This window comes from Vidua macroura, chromosome 4 (assembly GCF_024509145.1).
Source record: "Vidua macroura isolate BioBank_ID:100142 chromosome 4, ASM2450914v1, whole genome shotgun sequence".
Classification (NCBI taxonomy): Eukaryota; Metazoa; Chordata; class Aves; order Passeriformes; family Viduidae; genus Vidua; species Vidua macroura.
Window position 1 is genome coordinate 71,051,936 of NC_071574.1, and position 21,296 is coordinate 71,073,231.

At 49.5% G+C, this 21,296-nt stretch overlaps 1 protein-coding gene across 3 annotated transcripts in view; it reads left to right on the top strand.

Annotated features, from left to right (window-relative positions):
* Positions 1-21,296, top strand: part of PTPRA (protein tyrosine phosphatase receptor type A) — a 116,416-nt gene that overhangs the window by 73,970 nt on the left and 21,150 nt on the right. For 2 of the 3 annotated variants that reach the window (XM_053975334.1, XM_053975335.1), the window contains 2 exons: positions 19,298-19,376; positions 19,787-20,152. In XM_053975334.1, coding sequence (XP_053831309.1) covers positions 19,298-19,376; positions 19,787-20,152 — 445 coding nt within the window. Of the gene's footprint in view, positions 1-10,786; positions 10,979-19,297; positions 19,377-19,786; positions 20,153-21,296 lie in introns of all 3 variants that reach the window. The other variant, XM_053975336.1, reaches the window with a different exon arrangement.

Consider the following 21,296-nt stretch of genomic DNA (forward strand, 5'->3'; position numbering starts at 1 on the left):
TGCCCCGTAGAGCCCCGCATCGTCTCATTATTCCGCTCCAGCGTCAGCCAACAATGGGGGGAAGATAAAAGCTTGGCAACCCCTTTGCTTAGAGGGGTCTATTTATCCCAGCTCTTTGTAGGGCAGTGTAATTTTAGGCTTTTACAGGGCGGATCACGCCGAAATCCTCACTGCAGCACTTCCGTAAATAGGTCAGGAGGGGACTCGGCGTCGGGAGAGCGAGGCCGGGATCTCACCTTGCTCGGAGGGAATTGTGTTTTCTCAGAGGAAATTAGATGGTTTTGTACTTATTCACCCAGTTCATAAAGGGGAAAAAAAAAAATAAATGGGTCAGTTGGGCAACGGCGGCGTGTTTCGGTGTGCTGCGTTTGGGATGGAGAGCTCGCGGAGCCTGGGATTAATGCTTCTGCAGCAGCAGCAAGGAGTGATGTCTTTTTTTTTTTTTCCCTCAGCAGGAGCTTTGGAAATGATGTATAACAGGTGTCTCACCTTTCTGAGCCTTGTTCTGATATACTGGACTTGTTTGGCAGAGATTATGAAGCGGTCCTGGGGATGTTTATCAGCTCCAGCACTTCTGGGTGACCTTGCATCTCATCTTTGGAAGCAGCTTAATCCCTGTAACATCCCAAAAGAAGGATCTCGGGGTTTTTATTGGTAGCTTCTGTATTTTGCAATACTGTGACAAACTGCATGTGTTGGGCATGGTCAAGGGTTTGGCCACAGTGGCAAAAGACTTGGGAATAATGGGGTGAAGTTCTTTATTCCTCCTCTCCTCAATGACAAGCTATTAATTAATTACTCAGGGAGGAAATAGGAGGACTCTGGAAGGCAATCAGGTGCCAAAGTAAATACAGCCTGGCCCTGCCTTTAACTGACTTTCATGAGGAGTCCTTCTTGAAAAGAACTGGAATAACACGGCCCAAGGTGAATAAAAAACTTTGAACATCCATGAGCAGGTGATGCAGATCCCTGAGAGGCTTCCTCTCTCCCTCAGTATGGGAACAAGCAGCAGGCTGGGATCTGTGCTCCCAAAGCTGCTAAGATCCCTCAGGATCAAAGCACTGCAAAGGATCCATAAAAAAAAAAAAAAAAAAAATTGAAATCCACTTTTCTCTGCCTTAACATGGATTTTGCTCTCAAACCACACCGGAGATAGATGGATGTGTGGGGAGACTGAGGAGTTGCATGGAAACCTTTAGTTGTTCTTCCACCCAAACCACAGATGTCCTGGTAGGCATGGAATAGCCAAATGTTGGAGATGCTTCTCATTTTGCTAGGAAAAAGAAAGGAAAAAGACCACTTCTGTTAGTTTATTCTGTGGGAATGCCAGGGCTTGGTTCAGCAGGGAATTAAGACCTCGTTGTGTTTGCTTCACTTCCCAACAGAGCTTCTTCCATCTAGTGCAACCAAAGGACTTCCAGGGTAAGACTTGAAATCAAATTTTCCTCTCCCAGTAAAACCTGGGGTCATTTGAGGATGACCCAGAGCAGTGACACTGAGGAGAAGCAGGAGCTCTCCCTTTCATGCAGTCACCCAGTATTTTCACCAACCCGAGCACAGGTGTTTTTCTCTCTCCTTCTACTCAGCATAATCTGTGCTGCCACTCAGGTTACATGGCCAGAGGCTGCAGCACAAAGGAACAACCCCTCACTTTGCTCAGCCCCGTCTCCTCGCTGTCACCTCTCCAGTTCCTGCCCTTTCCCATCAGCCTCTCACCCAGGAGCCTCCTTTGATCCTGCTGCTGCTTTCCTCTATAAAATGGATGGAAAGAGCCCGAGTGGCAGCTCCCTTGGGCTGGGAGAGGGGAGCTGGGTGCACAGTGAGGCACACAAAAATCCTGTTGCTGTTATTCTGTCATGCTGAAACAATACCTGGCTCCCTGAGGCCGAAGCTTCCGCGCAGCGAGGAAGGATGGAGGCGACGGCAAAGATGTGGGACACCTCACTGTCCTTGGCTGCCCAGCTTGTCACCTGCTTCCAGGCTGGCTCCCTGCCTCATGGCAGGTGAGAATTCCCAGAACCTTTTAGGTGTGGTTCTGGGAATGCTTTGCTCCAGGGACCTGCTCAGGGTGTGAACAAGAGGCGCCAGATTTCCCTCATCCCACCCCCACCCCGAGTCCTCAGGTTACTGCAGGGCTTGTGCAATTTGATGTCCCTGAGTGCTCCAGTGCTTTGTGACTCATGGATTTTGCCTGCCAGGTTGTTAAACCTCCAATTTTCGTGTTCCACATCCCAGCTCTTGTAATATCTCAGGTCTTTTGAAATGGGCAAGAAGCAAAAGCCCCACAAGAAAATGCTGTTGGGCCATGAGGGACACATGAGGGAAAAGTTTGGAGTGGTGCTGGGCAGCAGGGACAGGTTTGGGTGGATATTAGAAAGAAATTCTTCCCTGTGAGGGAGGTGCAGGGAGAGAACAAAGATGCTGAGGCACGAGGTGATGCTGATGGTGGGACACTGGGTGCCTCTCTGATGGGGCATCAGATCATGTTCCCCACAGCTGACCCCAAATTAGAGCCAGCTGTCAACACAGAAATATTTAACTCTTGTCTTCAAGTGAGGGTGGGGATGAGTGTCAGCAGGGACCAAAGGCTGCTCCAGCAGGGAGGGCTGATGGAGAGCTGGGAGGGTGGAAAAGTGGAGCTGATGGAGATTTATGGAGCCCCTGAAGCCCAAACTGGAGGGATCCTGTCATCACTTCCAGTGAGTGCCCTGTAAGAGCAGGAGTGGGGCACACACCCATGGGGTAAACCAGCACCTTTCCCAGTTCATACTGGGCTGCCCAGCTGGTCCTCAAACCCCAGATCCCAAGGCGGGTGCTCCCCTGAAGCCGTGAGGCAGGAGGGGAAGATGCCAACTGCAGGCTGTGTTTCTGGTAGCTCCTCTCTGACTTAACAGAAAAAGACTGACCACAGAAAATGTACAGTATTGTTTTTCTCCACAATTTTCCTGAAATCTGTTGAACTGCTTTGCCTGTGGAGGGAGGAGGGGCCATGTGGGGGATAGGGAGGAAGAAATAATGGTGGCTCTGTTCAATGGAACTCCCCTTGCAGACAGTTTGTGTTGTTATTTTTCCCCTCCAAACACATAGATCTGATCTGAAAATCCCAGGCTTAAAAGCACAGATGTTTAGTCTGACACACAAATGTGGCATCATTCCAGCAAGTGGAACATCTGGGAAGGTCCTGGTGAGTTCTGAGGAGCTAATCTGGGATGAGAGGAGTTAAAGCCGCTCAGCAACAGCTGCATCCTTCAACCAAATCACCTGAAACTTTACTTCCCTCCAAGTCTTTCCCTTTGTACTGAAGCAGCTTTCAGAGATGTGTTACAGTTTCTTCTGTCCCTCAAAGTGTCCTCTTCAAGGAGCAGGGGGAGAATCAGTGGTGGGGATAAAAAACAGTCCATGGCAGTGCCACCAGGCTGGATATTGTGAGGTGTTTTTGGGGATCTTATCTGTGTCCAGATAGGTCAGGGGGAAGGTGGTGTTGGATTGATTCTGGCCCTACATTAATGTCACAGCCAGAGATGTGTTGGGGTGTGAGTTGGGATGGGTAGCCTTTCATTTCAAACTCATTAATTTTAATTCCAGTCCACGCCAGCGAGGATTAAAAGTCACCCCACTGCTGATGTTCCTTCCTTGACTCTTCATAATGTCTCAGCTTCTGCCATGAATAACTGGTTCCTCCAGGTGGTTTAAGAGTATCCCACACCTGAAATGCTCTGCTGCTGCCAGGAAAGGCCACCAGGAGAGAGCAGGGGTTGCCCTGCTTTTCCCTGTGCTCTCCCCTTCCAGTCTTTTCCAGTGGTGCAAAATCTGCTTTAGAGGCTGAGCTGTGCCTGTCATCTTCACTGCTTTGGAGCTGGGAGTGGTCAGAATTCCACTCAGGCATCCTTTGTCTTCATCCTCTGCAAAGTGGATGTGGAGATATGATCCTTCCTTGCACTGATTATGGGATAATTCATTAACTGAGAAAGAAGATGGCACCATGTCTTCCAAAGAGTCCAGGTGTGCCTTTCCTACAGCTCCCAGGGTGGGAGGTGGGGAGCAGTCAGCATCCAAATGGATAATTGTACACACATTTGTACATCAGGGATGTACACAGGATATAAAGAGATCCCATAACATCTGGCAAACTTGGGTTTTAAAAGCAGGCAAATCACACCCAGAACCCATGGGATGCCTGTAAAGCTGTGGGGGAGAGGGGTAGAGGAGAGTACTCCACAGAGGAGTAGAGGCTGGTTGGTTCATATTTAAGTTAAGGCATTTCTGGAAATCACATCTAGATCTCTGAAATTTTATGGAGATGGTTCCTTTGAGAACAGTGCCTAACATGAGGGTGTTATTAAGGCAGAAATAGAATCATACACTCATTTAGACTGGAAAAGACCTCAGATCATTGAATCCAACCATTAACCCAGCACTGCTGTGTCCAAAAAAATAACCCTGTAATGAACTGACTGCTCATAACACCCCTATTGCTTTGTCTATGTTTTACATGTTGCTCCTTTTCCATCTGCAGGATTTTGGTTTTAAGCCTTTTGCACCTCCCAAAATGACATCTTCTCCTTTTCTCCCTCCTCTTTGGAACATCCCCTGCTCTTTCTCCCTCCTCTTTGTTCCTCTTTGGAACATCCCTGCATTTGGTTATGGAAGGATTGCAGGAGATCTTCCCCCCACTGCTGTGCAAGCACAGGATGGCTTGGGGTACAACATCACCCATTTAGGATGAGCCAATCCCATAGATAAACCAGGAATGTCTGATTTGGGACAGCTTAGATATGTGTGTCCCTGAAGAATGGGACTTGATTTGGTTTAGACTAAGGGCAACAAGGAGGATTTGAGCCAGGATGGCCTCAGGGTGCATGGTATGGAGTCAAAAGTGATGGCACCAAGTTGGGAGGTGCAGGTGATTCACGTGAGGGACAGGATGCCATGCTGAGGGACCTTGGCATCCTTGGGGAAAAGAGGGGCCCTGTGATCCTCATGGGGTTAAACAAGGCCAAGTGTAAGGTCCTGTGCCTGGCTTGGGGCATTCCCAGGATCAGAACAGACTGGGGGATGAAAGGATTGAGACCAGCCCTGCCCAGAAGGATTTGGGGGTGCTGGTGGGTGAATAGTGAGCCAGCTCACAGCCCAGAAATAGAATTGTACCCTGGGATGTGTCCAAAGAAGGGTGGCCAGCAGGTCAAGGGAGGGGATTCTGTTCTCTACTGTGCTCTCAAGATTCTGCACCTCCAGTGCTGTGTCCAGGTCTGGGATCCTCAGTACAGGAACGATGTGAAGCTGCTGGAGCAAATCCAGAGATGCTCCAAGGGCTGGAGCCAGCCTGGGAGAGCTGGAGAGGAGAAGGCTCCAAGGAGAGCTCAGAGACCCTTGCAGGGCCTAAAGGGGCTCCAGGAGAGCTGGAGAGGGACTTGAGACAAGGGATGGAGGGACAGGACACAGGGAATGGCTCCCACTGCCAGAGGGCAGGGATGGATGGGATTTTGGGAATAAATCATTCCCTTTGAGGGTGGTGAGGCCCTGGCACAGGGTGCCCAGAGAAGCCGTGGCTGCCCCTGGATCCCTGGAAACGTTGAAGACCAGGTTGGAGCAACTTGGCCTAGCAGAAGGTGTCCCTGTCCATGTCAGGGAGGTGAAACTGAATGGTTTTTAAGGTCCCTTCCAACCCAACCCAACCCAACCCATGCCACGACTCTGTAAAAACGAGATGAGTTTGCCAGGCTGGGCCCTCGCGCCGCCAAACACCGTCCTGGTCTCGGGCAACAGACTTTGTGTTGTGTCCCTGCAGGCACAGAAAGCCCTCTCTGTTGTGTGGCAGCTCCTGTACCATTTAATGCCTGGTTTGGGGGGTCTCTTATTTAACAGCAGCACTGAGGAGCCTTCTGTGTATTATGTTCCTATCCAGGGCGTGATGGAAATGGGTGTTTTTGTAGGAAAGCTGCTTTTCAAAGCCTTTTGAAAGGAACAGCAAGGACTTTCAAGGATGGGGATGTCTCGGGTGCTGTCGTCTTCATTGCTGTTGGAATGATTTAAGCTGAGTGGAGGGCTCTGTCCTTCTGGATGGGATTGAAATTAATTTAATTCAGCATAATTTTGGTTGGCTTAGGTGCCTAACGCAGGGGGATTTGAGCTCTGTCGTAGCCTCTTAATGTTTATTTTCATATCACTAAAATCTAATTGACAAATGGTGATGTTTAATGGCTGCTCAGGGAGACCTTGTTTACTGGAAAAAAGGCAAAATGGGTCATAAAAAACTGAATTTCAGCATTACCTTGACTCTGTTGTCTCTTTCATATGCATCCAGGCTCTGCTGTCATCAAGGAAACTTGAAATTCCCTCTCTGTATTTGTTTTGCACCTGGAATGGCCAGGATTCATCTCTTCACCCCTACCTACATGTGTCCAAAAATATTTGTGGTCCCAGTGCAAACACAGTCTCCAAACACTCCAGAGGAGCTGTTCCTTCCGGCAGCTGCTGCCGCTGTGGTGGCCCCGAGCACAGCAGCTCTTCCAGGCTCTTGAGCAGGTTTTCAGCACAGAATTGCTTCACCAAAGGATGGGAGCATTATTTTGGGGGGGCTCTGTATTTTTTGATTTTGAGTTTTACTGGTATGTGGCAGGATGGAATAATTAAACTGGTAATTTGCTGGCTTTGATGAAATTGCCTCAGGAACTTGTTCTCTTTTCTGGCACTGAGCTGCAGGTGACAGGACAAAGGGGAATGGCTGCAAGCCTACCAAGGGCAAGGTTGGATATTGAGAAGAAATTCTTCCCTGTGAGGGTGGGCAGGCCCTGGCACAGAGTGCTCAGAGAGGCTCTGGCTGCCCCTGGATCCATGGAAGTGCCCAAGGCCAGGTTGGACAGGCCTTGGAGCAACCTGGGCTAGTGGAAGGTGTCCCTGCCCATGGCAGGGGTGGCACTGGATGGCCTGTAAGATCCCTTCCAACCCAAACCATTCCATGATTCTGTGGTTCTGTTCTTGGAGATGATGGGGTGCATCCACCTTCACTTTAGGGAGGGACCTCAGGCTTCTCCTGCAGCTCCATCTAGAGGGGAGGAAGATGGGCTGGTCATGGAGGCTGGTGGCCTCTGTGGAGCACCATGGCTCTGCTGTCCCCTCACCCAATATCCCACCTTGCCAGGGCTGTTAGTCATGCTTTTCCTGACCTTGGGGTCACTCCTGACCCCAGAGCCACGTTGCTGCTGAAAACCCTTGTGTTCAGTGGGGAGGACACCACAGCCAGACCCAGTTCCTTGCCCAGCCGCTGCTGGGGAGGAGCATTTCTCTCCTGAGCCCCAAAAGCAGAAGCAGGTGCTGCTCCCTTGGCTGAGGATGTGGAAACCACACACAGCTGCTCTGCGGTTGCTTTCGGGGTGGATTTCACAAGAGAAATCGTTGTGGTTTGTGCCGGGGCTTTTCTGGAGAGAAGGTCCCATCTGGACCTCCCCAACATCTGCACTGTGGCCATGTGGGCCAACATCTCCGTGGACCTCTGGGCTTGCTCCTCCAACTTCAGCTTTCCTCCCAGCCATGAGCTTTGCTTTCATGTGATATCTAATTTTAAATGCCATCCTCAGGGGGAGAACACAGCAGTGCTGAATGTCAGGTTACTTTCCCTCTCTGAGTCCTGATTCTCCATTTTTTAATTTTTTTTTTTATATAGGGTGCTCTGGAATTCCCAGCTACCAGGCTGTGCCCAAAAAAAAAAAAAAAAGGCTGGTTTAGACCTTAGCAACAGGGTATTTTTGTTCAGATTGTATTTGTTCTCCTGTGAGAGCCATTGTTCTGTGCCATGCCTTGGCTGCTCCGAAGGCTCGAGATAAAAGCCCTGGCTGACAATAATACAGTTGAGTTCAGCCTTTTGTTGGAAGGATGAAAATAGAGGATGAATTGTGAATAACATGGGAGGGCTAAAAGTCAGTGGTCCCAGGATGTTGGTTAATCACTTCAAAGATAAGAAGCTGCATTTTAATTATATATTTTTCAGAACCACTGAACATTAGGTTTTGTGTTGGTATCAGCAGGGGCTTGTACCTACCATGGTGTTTAGGAGTAGTTCTTACAATCTTGAGTCAGCAGGAAATATGTTTATTGCAGTGATACTGAGTTTATGGTAGGTTTATAGCAAAATCTATATATAATTTGTAGTAGCTATATTATATTAGGTTTATAATAGGTTTATACGTGTATAAATCTCAGAAATATAGAATCACAGGATGGTTTGGGTTGGAGGTAAGCTTAAAGATCATCCAGTTCCACCCCCCTGCCATGGGCAGGAACACCTTCCACTATCCCAGGCTGCTCCAAGCCCTGTCCAACCTGGCCTTGGGAACTTCCAGGGATCCAGGGGCAGCCACAGCTTCTCTGGGTACCCTGTGCCAGGGCCTCCCCACCCTCACAGGGAAGGATTTCTCCCCAATATCCCATCCATCCCTGCCCTCTAGCACTGGGAAGCCATTCCCTGTGTCCTGTCCCTCTACCCCTTGTCCCCAGTCCCTCTCCAGCTCTCCTGGAGCCCATTTAGGCCCTGCAAGGGGCTCTTAGCTCTGCCTGGAGCCTTCTCCTCTCCAGGTGAGCACCCCCAGCTCTCCCAGGCTGGCTCCAGCCCTTGGAGCATCTCCTGGACTCCTCTGGATTTGCTCCAGCCGCTCCACGTCCTCCTCATGCTGGGGATCCCAGACCTGGACACAGCACTGGAGGCAGAATCTCCTCCCTTGACCTTCTGGTCACACCCATAAATATCTTTTTATGTGATGTGTTTACAGCAGTAGCAATGATAGAAGGTGCCCAGCTTGGTTTGGCTCCGTGGCCTGAGCCTGCAGCATCACTTTGCTGTAAATAAAGGCACCCCTCTTGGGCATGGGAGATGGAAAGGAGAAAAAAAGACAGATTAGGAAAATTGATAGGAAACAGATGGAGAAAAAGAAAGAAAGATAAAGGTGGAAATAGAGCCACTGGAGGCAAGCAGGGTGTGGCCATCTTTCCAGGGTCACAGTCTGATGGGAAGAAACATTTGCTCAAAATGCTGACAGTGTGAATGATAACAGGGATCACCCCTAAACTCCACAGGCCTTGGAAATCCTTTCCTTGCTGAGGGTGTTTTGGTGGCACTCTGGGCAACAGCTCCTTTTTGCTGAGATATTGATGTTCCAAGGGCACTTCCTGCTCTCATCAGCTTCTAGCAAGGCTCCTCATCCCTCCTGGCAGATCCTCCCTCCCCAGCTGCCCTCACCTGGCGTCCATGTAATTGGCAATAATTTCCCTAAGTGCTCACAAAAGCAGATGTTCTCTCTGTGGTCGCATCCAGCCAGCTTACACTGCTCTGGATACACAAGCACACAGCATTAAAGGACTAATTCCTGTAAATAAGCCTATTAAAAGGTTGGAAATAATGCCTCCAACTAAACCATCAAATGCAGCTGAATCCCACTGGTTGTATTAATTTGTTATCTGCAACGTGCCAATCCCGGTCTGCCCAGGACTGGGTGCCCTCGTGCTTGGCCAGCTGCTCGTATGTGGTGGTTGGTGGGTGTCTTGTATTGTTTCCAGCTAATAAATCACATTTATAGGTAATTAACACTCCATCTAACACTTCCTCAGTATTGCTGATGAGCGGGAGAAGAAATTGCTTCATGCAGTTGTGAGTGGAGGACTCAGTGCTTTCAAGGCTTTAGATGATGCTGCTGGAGAAGAAAAAAAAAATTAATCTCACTTATTTTCCTGCCTCAAAGCGGGGGATAATGAGGTGGATCCCCAGTTGTTCTCCAAATTCTGGATGTAAGGAACCTGTTTACTACAATGAGAGTGGTAAAACACTGGCACAGGTTGGACAGGACCTTCAAGACCATCTTGTTCCACCCCCTGCCATGGGCAGGGACACTTTCCACTAGCCCAGGTTGCTCCAAGCCCTGTCCAACCTGGCTTTGGACACTTCCAGGGTAGGAAGCTCTTATAAACTCTCTAAAATCCATGAACTCACTTTTCCCTGGCCCTGCATGTTCAGCACCATTTCATCCACTCACTAGATTGGTCGTCTGAGAAAATGGAAAAATCATGGCATTTTGATGAGCTGACTTTTTAAGGCATCATCTCTCTGGGCTTGCAGCTCCAGAAATACCTGTCAGGCAATTTTCCTTTCACCTGGAAACACGCTCCAATGTCTTATTTGTGGACTGTGCTGAAAAACAGTTCTGTCTGGCAGCACAACTGCTCCAGTCAGACTTTTCAGCTTGAAACCTTCAGCAGAAGACGTGCCTCACAATGCTTTTGGCACTCACAGAAGTCAGGGAGGAATACGCTTCAACTCCAGTTCCCCTCGTTTGCAAACCTTGTTTATAAACCCTCGCAGCCACTGGTAAAATCATGATTTTGGTTTATCTGGAAAACAGAGAAACACAGTTAATGAGAGATGCAGGGGATGCATCTCTGGCCCCGCTCCGGCTGTCACCATTTGTACCTCATCCTCAACCCTTTTTTTTTTTTTCTCTCAGTCTAATACATGCAAATATATGTAAAGAGTAAAGACTGTTCCACCGAGTCTTGCACGTTTGTTCAAAGAGGAGGAAAACAAGTTGATCTTACAGGGAATTTGCAGGCTGAATTTTTAAGACCTGTCTATAAAAAAAGACCCAAAAAAAGCAGCTGTTGGCCACGGGTGCTGATCGAGGTGATTCCTCCTGGCATCTGTTTTCCCTGCGCTCGCAATCGTAATGTCATTAATATGGAGCTTTTGGAGAACTGGAGTATATCCTAATTAGCAGCCTCTGATTTTTTTTTTTTTTCCTAGTTTCATAATCAGTGATCTCGGCTACACCACAAGTGTTACTGTGGCAACAGGGCTGAACTGAGCAGCGGTGCAGAATTACCGCAGGTAAAGCGGTGATTTCACGGCTCCGCGGCACTTTCTTAGCCCGGGGGCTGCTCCGTGGGACGGGCTGGCTGCTCCCCGCACCTACAGGTGTCCCGGGTGGATTTCAGGGTAAGCACAACCACGGAGATTAAGCTGCATGACCGAACGCATGCGTTTTAATCGGGGCTGAGCCTCTGTAATGAGATTTTAAGGCTGTCATGCGAGTGATCCCCCTCCGACACCTTTGTTTTAAGTAGGATGCTCCGAGCCCTCACCGCCTGAACGCTCCCAGCTCAGTCTTGCCGTGGAGCTGGGACTTCATCCCGGTCCTGCAGAAAGGGCTGAGCCCAATGCTGGGCTTTTTTTTTTTTTTTTTCTCTTCTTTGTGGAGGTTTCTTTTATTTTAAGCCTCGTTTCTCCTCCCCACGCACCGTTCGCTCTCTCCGAAAGGCATTTTGCTAGGTAGGGATGTTGTCATGCTGAATAATAGCCATCCTTCATCCTGACTCCTCCATCAAAATCAGCCCGTCCTTTTCATAGCTGGAATGTGAACCGTGCTCGTGTTTCCTTTGTACACGCCTGGGACTTAGGAGGGGACACCCTAGAACGGGATATTTCAGGAAATGTGTTCCTGTGTGCCTTGACTTCTTTTGTTTTGATTATTAATTAATGGTTTTGAATAATGAGTTGAGGCAGCTTCTCCCGTGCCTCTCTGGCAGTTGTTCTCCACTTCCCGGTGCCGTGCTGCGGCTGCAGTGCTGATCCCGTGGGGAAAGCACGCAAGGAGAGTGGTCTTGTACTAGCCTGGGGTTTTTATAAGCTCTGGGGGCGTTTCTTTGGCAGGTCTGTGTTAATCATCCCAGAGAAGGTCTCACTTCCCTCTCCCCCTTGGCAGCACAGCTCCTACTGCCCCCCATCCCTGCACCTTCCTCCTGGTCGAGGCTTGGACTTGGTCCTTCACCTTCCTCCTCCCTGCCCTGACAGCTCCCTCTGCTCTCCTCCTCAAAACTTCCCCTTCTCTTGGCCCTCACCTGTTCCTCCTTGATGCTCTGTCCTTTAGGAAACCCTCTCCAGCTGGTCATTCTCCGTTGCTACAGGCCCAGGAAGCTTTTCATCCCCCCTGTCTCTTCCATAATTTGTTCCCCAAGCCACCCCAGTTTATTCTGCAGCAGCAACTGGCACATATTCCCACGATCACACATCTGTGGCGCCAGGAGAAAAGAGTGGCTGAGGGCGAATTAAACCTGTCCTAATTATGAGAGTTATTAGGAAAATTATTATTAGGAAAATAATTTGTATTTGTAGTTCTTTCCCTCCGAGGCACCTCGGGCGGTTTCCAGGTGGTGGCTGTGGCAGGGGTGCCCTTCCATGGACAAGGATCTTCGAGGGCTTTGGTCTTAGATGTGCCACAGATCTGCTCCTGGCTTCATCCAGGGATGTAGCCTCATCCCCTGGCTTTTGCTTCCATATTTTTAGCATGAGACCATCAAATCTGTAGGCTCTCTGTTAGTAGTCGCTTGTTTTTAAACATGCAGGGACAGAATTCTTTCCTAAAAGCAAGACATTACAGAAGAGCAAGGTCTGATGTGCCAGTTATAGGGGACTAATTGTGGGGGTTGGAAGTGGATGATCCTTAGGGTCCCTTCCAACCCAAACCATTCTCTGGTGCAGTGACTGGTACCCACTGTCACCATTTCTGCATCTTTGTAGGAAGTTGAACTATTTCATGTCCCAAAAACATCCATAATTATTGTTTTTCTCTGGGTTTTTGTTTTGTTTTTTGTTTTGTTTTTGCTGAAAACCTCGACAGTTTATTTTTCAGTTCCAGAAGTGTTTGGACAATGCTCTCAGGCACATGGTGTGATTTTTGGGGTTGTCCTGTTCAGGATCAGGATCAGGACTTGGTGATCCTTATGAATCCCTTCCAACATCCTGCACGGTGTGGGGATCTCCTCCTCAATGCTGGGTGCTTTCTTACTCTACTGTGAGCTTCAATCCCAGCAGCTTTGCTTTTTGAAAAGTTTGCAGGACAGGCAGTTACAGAATCACAGTGATTGATTTTGGAAGGAGCCTCTGGAAGTCATCTGACCCAACCTCCTGCACCAGCAGAGCTGCCAGATCCGGTTGCACAGGACGGTGTCCAGACAAATTTGGAATATTTCCAAGGAAGGAGAATCCACAACATCCCTGAGCAATTTCTGTCAGCACCTGGTGACCCCCACAGCCAAAACGTGTTCCCTGATGTTCAGAGGGACCCTCCTGTGGTCAGTGTGTGCCCACAGCCCCTTGTCCTGTCCCTGGCCACCACTGCCAAGAGCCTGGCTCTGTGCTCTCTGCACCCTCCCTGCAGGTGTTGATGGACAGGGATGAGACCCCAGAGCCTTCTCCTCTCCAGGCTGAGCATCCCAGCTCTCCCAGCCCTTCCTGGGAGCAGAGATGCTCCAGCCCCCTCACTGGGCTCTCCCCACTCTGTCCATGTCCCTCTTGTCCTGGGGAGGCAGAGCTGGACCCAGTGCTCCAGGTGTGGCCTCAGCAGTGCTGAGCAGAGGGGCAGGATCCCCTCCCTGGACCTGCTTGGGGAACCTCCTTCCAGGTTCTGGCTGGCGAACACCTGATCCTCTCCATCGCCCCACGATGGCTTCACACACGTTGCTGCTGCTGGGTGGGCTTTGAGAGAGGATCACCATGGGATGGGTTAACATCTCACTCAGCTCATATCCACAGGAAAGACTGATCCTGGTTCAGACCAGCAGATTTTAACATTATCCTAACAGATATTTCTAGGTGCCCAGAAATCCAGGTGGGAATAGGGTTGGTTTCCCTCCTTGCACATATCATCATGTTACGCTTTGAAAGATGAGTGTGCGTTCACCTGTTGAACTGAAAGACATGAAAATGCTCCAAGAGCTGGAGCCCATCTGCTCTGGAGATAGATGGGAGAGCTGGGGGTGTTCACCTGGAGACGAGAAGGTTCCAGGGAGGCCTTCAAAACCTTCCAGTGCCTGAAGGGGCTCCAGGAGAGCTGGCAAGGGACATTGAACAAGGGCCTGGAGTGATGGGACAGTGTGAAATGGCTTCACTCTGGCCAGAAAGCAGAATTAGGTGGAGAAATTCATTAATGTGAGGTTGTTAAAGCCCTGGCACAGGGTGCCCAGAGAAGCTGTGGCTGTCCCTGGATCCCTGGAAGTGTCCAAGACCAGGCTGGACAAGGCTCGGAGCAACCTGGGCTTAGTGGAAGTTGTCCCTGCCCACAGCAGGAGGTTGGAACTGGATGGTTTTTAAGGTGCCTTCCAAACTATCCATGAGCAAATCCTGGTGTGCAGGAAGGCAGTGATTTGTGGAAGGTTGAGCAGGTGGAGAAAGCCAAGCTCCAGGCCCTGCCCACAGGCTCATCCTCCTCCTCCTGCCCCACTCCGTACAGGGGCTGTCGCTCGTGTGGAAGCTGCCTGTTTATTTAAAAGAAGGGGGGGGGGGAAAAAAAAAGAAAGAAAACTAAATGGATTTTCAGAAAGGGTGAATGGCTGCTCTGATTCATCTTTTCTGGTGAAGAGTGGAACAGCAGAGGGTGGGGGATAATGTTCAGTGACACATCAAAGGCCTCGCTTCAGCTTCGGAGACACATGCAAGGAATTAGTCACTGCGTTTTAGTGCAACAAAACCCTTCTTCCTCCCTAAATTCAATTCTTCTCTCCCTGTGATGGCCAACTTGCTGCAGCCCTCGGCTATTCCATGTGTGTTTTTACATCCTCTGCATCTCATCGAGAGGTTTGGGTTATGATGAAGTTGCCCTGCTATCGGACAAACTCCTCTGCTGTGGACGGCAGCTCCAGTGGGAGGCTGGAAATCCACAAACAGGATTTAAAAGGAGCAGGGAGGGGGAGAGGGAATGGCAGGTTTGTTTTCCAGGCTGGCTAAGCCATGCTGATGGCTTGCTGCCACCAAAAAGAATAAAAAAAATGACCTTTTTCCCCTTTCTTTATGCTCGTGCTTGTTCTCGCCCTACTGTGAGCTGCTTCAAAGAGCCAACCTTGCTCCCAGTTCTGCACCCTCTCCCCCTGCCAACAAATAAAAAGGAAAACTGAGCATTATTTTTATTTTTCACTGCAGTTGGAGCCAGCACGAGGCAGTCTCAGTTGAGCCACTGCCTTTCAGCATCCCCCTGATGACAGCAGGGATTTCTGGGGTCCCGGGAAAGCTGGTTAGAATTCAGGTTGTGTCTCCTCGGTGCACACAGAAAAAGATTGCCTCATTTTCCAGGAATTAGGAATATGTCAGAGGTGGGGGTAAATCCTGCCTTTGATTGTGGACGGCTGTATCCGGGTTGGATCTGGGCAGTTTCTGCAGCAATAAACTCTAATTCTTTGCATTCTGGAAGCATGGTGGGGTGATCCTGCAGCCTGACCCCCCTGTAGCACCAGCGCAGGCATTTTGAAGCCACTTATTACTTTATAAAGAGATTATTTCCTTTATTTTTTTTTTCTCCCCCCTCCGGCATCAATCATCTTGACAAGATCTGCTTCTTTTAAAACATACATCCTGCAGCTTAAAATCCAGCCTTTCCTATAAGGAAGATCCCAAGCAGTTTATAGAAGAATGCAGTGTACATACACTATATCTATATCTATAAACACCAAAAAAATACATATATATACAATATATATGGGCACACCAGTGGCAGTTATCGAGGTCTCCAAGGCTGATCTCTGAGGAAAGAAGGAGCCACGGTGCCGAGCATCCCGACCCTCCGGAGCAGCGGTGCCAGAGCCTCCAGCTCCTTTCTCCTGGGCAGAGCCGGCGCCCTGACGTCAGGGTGTTTTTCTGCAGAGCTCGCAGGATGTTGCAGCCGGCCAAGAGCTGTGTTTATGTTGATAACATTACAAGTATTTCCTCTCCGTTTCCGAAACCAGCAGGGAGGGGGAGCCGAGGGGGAAGGGAGACTTGGGTTTCTCCAGCTTTGGGGTAGGGCTCTCGAGGCCTTTTATGCTAAGGAGCGGGGAACGGTGAACCACTGGTGTTTATTTATGCTGCTTTTGGGAATAAGGAGTGTTTTAGAGCAGGGGCTGGGAACTGGGAGCTGGGCTGGCACAGCCCTCCCCCAGTGCAGGGCTCTTTGCCTGCTCCCTGCTCCGGATCTGGTTTTAAGGTGATAAAACAGCTCCAGCAGCTGATTGCCGGTCACAGGAGCAGCTCCAAGGATTTGGATTTTTGGGTAATGATGTGCACGGCAAGCTGGGATGCTCCCAGCATCTCATTCCTTCTGACAGTCACAGTAATTAAGCCATAAAAACTCAGGTTCTGCACGGAGCGCCCGCATCCAGCTTTCTTCACGAAAGCAGGGCAAGGCTTGGGGAAATCCAGCATTATCTCCCCTTGCCAAGCCCTTCCTCCTCCTGCAATCCACTCATGGATCAATGAACTGATTAAATGTAGAATCAAGGGGGGCTTAGAGCTCCCTACCCGCTGATGTAATCCTAGAGCTGTGCTGCCGGCTCAGCGAAGGAGAGACCCTCATCGATGGCTGGACTTGATGAGCTTAAGGGTCTTTTCCAACCTAAACGATTCTGTGATCATCAGACCATCCCAAAGGGGCTTTGCAGCCAGTCCAGGAATCTCCTGTAGCTCTCATCCGTGTAGCAATCACGGTTTATGGAAATAAGCCCAAACTCTTTTGTCCTTTGTGGGTTATTTCCCGATAATGGAGAGCAGAGAGGGGATTCATGGCTTTTCCTTCTTTGCTCCCACCCTCCATGTCCTGCCAAGGGAAAGTGTGGTGAGGATGTGGGGAGACTCTGGCACAGCTTGCCCGGAACAGGAGCAGAAATGGGATGAGTGGGATCCCAGATGAACGGGGATCCTAAATGAGTGGGATCCCAAATGAACGAGGACCCAATGTGAACAGGGACCCTAAATTAATGGGATACTAAATCAATGGGAATGCCAAACGAATGGGATTCCAAATGAATGGGATCATGAATTACCACAAATGAATGGGAATTCCAAATTATTATGGATCCCAGGTGAACGGGATCCCAAATAAACAGAACTCAAAATGAATGGGGATCCCAAATGAACGGGATATTCTAAATAAGGGGAACTCTTGTTTTGAGAAACAAGTTGGGAGAAGAGAAAGGAGCCATATCCACCTCAGTGAAGGGTGTTTCTGTGGAAATACTCATCAAAACACAGCAAGTGGTCACTTTTTTCCCAGCAGTACTTACAGAAGAGACAAGTCTTCCCCTTTCCCTTGCCACGGTGTCCTTGCTGTGGCAGTGATGGGTTCCCAGTGAGGGAAGTGGTTGTGATGACAAGATCTTGGTGCTTTCATCAGCCCTTGAGAGGTTTTCAGAGCATCTCTGTGCCATCATTTCCATTCCCTGGAGTTTCAGTGTGTGTTTAACTTCCTCCTGCTTTTGCATGTGAGTCCCGTCAGGATGAGCGCCTTATTTCTGTGGGATTCCACAGTGGGATGCTTGGACAATCTGTCTCCTGCAGAAAGGTACAAAGATCATAGAATTATGGAATTGTTTGGGTTGGGAAGGGACCTTAAACATCATTCAGTTCCACCCCACTGCTCTGAACAGAGACACCCTCCACTATCCCAGGTTGCTCCAAGCTCTGTCCAACCTGGCCTTGTACACTTTCAGGGAAGGGGCAGCCACAGCTTCTCTGGGCACCCTGTGCCTCACCACCCTCACAGGGAAGAATTTATTCCCTACAAATATTAGATTTTCTCCCCAAAGCCAAACCTGTGTAGACCAGGCTCGTCTCAGACTCTGGCAAGTGTCTGACCAAGCTGAGTGGGGTGTATTAATCACCATGAGTGGAACATGTCATCAAACCATCAAACTACTGGTTGGGGGTTTTTCCTGACATCCCACCCTGGAGCACAGCCTGGGGGAGGCATTGCAGGACCAGTGCTGCTCTCAGCAGTGACAGGAGGACTGAATCAGTTCAAATTCATGCAGACAGATATTTTAACTGGCGATGAAAGCCTCTGGAATGCTGACTGCTCACACCAGTGGGACCCTTGGAGAAAGCCCTGCCCTGCTTGCAGCAGCAGGGCTGGCCGTGGACAAGAGCCTGTGGAAAGCTCTTATCTCCAGAGCTTGGTTTCCTTCTGGTTCAGGGTTTGTCTGACCTTTTGGTCACTGAGCAAGGTCGATTTTTGCCAGGTTTTCTTTTGGAGGGGGAGGAAAAACATGTAAGTAGGTGGTGCTGGTGGGAGGATGCTCCGGGGTGAGGTGGGAGGATCTTGTATCGCTGATACCATTTCCAGCGCGTGGATGACTTCAGTGTTGTCCTTCTGCCCGGAGTTTGGGATGGGTCTAGATGAAGCAGATTTAAATAAATAGAAGAAACACAAACAACACAAGATCTATTAGAGGGGGAGGGAATAAAACCCGTTCTTGGCAGCGCCTCAGGTTGACTTGGCAGGGAGATCTCGCAGCTCTCTCCTGGGAGATCTTGGAGACGCAACTGGACACAGGACAAAAGCCTGAAGGACGGGAGTCGTGCGGCAGCTGCCGGCCCATGGCACGGAGCAGAGCCATGTCCAAGCCTTCTCTGGGCCCAGAGCAGAGGAGAGGTGTTGGCCCATCCTTGGAAGGCCCCGTGGCCACGTGCAGGTCTGGACTTGGCAGCTTTGGGCTTTGTCCTGGCCAGCACCATGACGTCTCACATCTCTGGGTCCGTAGGTGTTTGGGAGGAGATAATGATACCCATTTCTCAGGAGCTTTCTGAGGTCTCCAGAGGAAAGAAATCACCATGAAAATCTTGTATTAGAAAGGGCTGGGGGAAATTATTTTACTGATGTCATCATCCTGTAATTTTGCTGGACGTTTCCTGGGAAGCACGTACAGTATGGGCGTGCAGGCTGAACTTGCTGATCTTCTCGGATTATTTGCGAGTGTTTGTTCTGACCACGTACACAGGGAGTCCAACAGGGTTTGAATGGAGCTGAGTGTTCTGCCCCTGCCCAGTAACATTTCAGGTGTCAGTGAGCCAGGGGAGCTGACCTTTCCTTCATTCCTGCCTCCACTTCTGGGGCATTTGGGATCAAGGTTCTTTGCCGTGGTCTTCAGCAAAGTTGCCTTTGAGTTTGCTCAGAGTATGGTCATTTGCAGACCACTATATGAACTATTTATTAATCTCCTTTAAAACCAGATAGTTGGTTTTAGTGCTCAGCTTGTTCTTTTCATGCTCTCCCACAGTTCATCCATGGACACTTTAGCTGCTCCACCAGACTGGGACTTCTCCATGTTCTTTCCCCTTGGGGTTGCATGAACTCACCCATAAATCCTTCCCATCCAGATGCCTGCAGGGACTCCAGCCACACTTCCACTCCTCCCTCTGAGCTTTATAAGATGCACAGCAACATCCCCACCTTGGAATATTTTGGGATGATATTACATGAGGGTTTAAATAAGTGTTCTGTGCTTTCCTCCCCAGGTCAACATGGATTTGTGGTTCTTTCTCCTTTTGCTCGGAAGTGGCCTGATAAGTGTAGGTGCTAACAACGTTACAACAGGTAAACTGTGCTCCTCATCTCTCTTTTATCCCATCTTTAGGATCAAAGGACTGAGTAGGAATGTGCTCAGTGTCTCATTCCTTCTGCCCTCCACGTAGCTGTAACATAAAATGTTGGAGAGAGAGTGATGAGCTTCAGGTGCTCATAAATGGGGCCCACAGGCTAAGCTCTGACAGATATTGATCCTCACCTCCGGGGGCTCTAATGTTTGTACATCCCCATAAATAGCACCTGCCCAGATTATATTTTTTGGACACTTGTATCTCCTCCTGTGCAAAGCGTTTCCTGTCCTGCACTCAGGATTTGTTGGGTGTTTAATCCTTATAGTCTCATGAATCTTCAGCATCTAAACCCCTCAGTATCACAGAAGAGAATCTCACAGAGGTTCCCCTGTGCTTTTTCCTTCTCAGAGCCACCCACAACAGTGTCCACCTCTCCCAGGAGCCCCACCAAAGCTCCTACAGCAGGTCCTGAGGATGGGACCACGCCCAACACAAACAGACTCAACATGAGCACTCCAGGGACTGTTCCTACCACAGCGCCAAAACCTCCTCCAACCACAGCCACCAGGATCTCCCCCAACGCCACCACTGGCAGCCTCAACATCTCCTCCACCCTGGGGACAACTGTGCCTGTGCCTCCAGCCCCATCCCTGCTCCCCAGCGCGACGCCGTCGGCCCCACGTGCCACCTTCCCCAGCACGGAGGCAGAGACAACAGAGAGGAATTTCAGCATGGTGGTGACCACACAGGAGACCTCTTCTGCTTCCCACAATGGTAGGCACCTCCTCTACTTCTTCTTCTTCTCCAGGCCACCCTGCCTCTCTGGGTTTGATTCTTTGCTCTTCTTTTGTGTGGCTGAGCAAAATGGAGCAAAAAAAACCCACTTTGGGGTCAATTCCATGGTGATGCAAGAGAACTCACAGAATGGCCCAGATCAGAAGAGGTTTGTCTGACCAAAGGTTTGGGCCAAGATCATCCAGTGAAAGATATCCACAGGTGCACGAGATGATCTTTGCTTCCAACTCAAACTATTCTGTGATTCTCTCCTTCCATTGTCAATTTTCCCCATTACTTGGGCAACTCCAGTCTTTGAAAGGTCCAGATGAGAGAGAGTTGTCTCTGTTGCCATCCTGATCTCATTCCCCTCTTAGCACATCAGGAAAATGACCCCATAAAACATTGTTTGGCTGCTCAGTCCAGGTTAAGAGCAAAAAATCAGGCAAAAAGAGGCTGAGGTGACCAGAAATCTTTGCTGAGCTCTGGCTCTTCAGCCATGGTTGGCTCGTTGTATTGTTTGAGACCCAGTTTGGGTACTGCATGTCTCCAGCTTGCAACAGGAAGATGGCAGTGCCTGCTAGACCTTGGGATTTAGTGGAAAAACAGGACTGGTAACTTGGTTGTGGATTAGAAAACCCTGAAACAAGATGATGGTGGAGTTAATGCAGGGAGGTGTCAAGTTTAAGAGCCAATTTCCCAAGGGATGTTGGCTGTTGGGTGTCTCTGCAGCTCAGTGAGATGTGTGTGCCTCTTCCTGTGGGAATCTTAGGAAACCACAGCCTGTGGAACTGCAGTGAAGTTGTCTTTGCTACCAGCATAGGAAGGGATGTGGTTGAAGGAAGTTCACAACCCAGCTTTTGTTCTGCCACCCCCTGAGCTTGTCCAGCTTCCTTCCCAACCCAAATCCTTTTTTGCAGAGTGAAGGAGTCTGACATAGCCTCAGGCACACACATGGGACAAGTTTGGTACAAATGCAGCCTACACACAGGAGAGATGGAGGCAAAAACCTTAAGTGCTGCTAATATCTGGATTTTGTAAGATGATGTCTGGTCGTGGGGTGCTGAATTTATTCATTTTTCTGTCTCCCCTGCCTTTTTGTGATTTGGTTTGCCAGTTTTGGCGAACTCCCGTGCTGTATGCC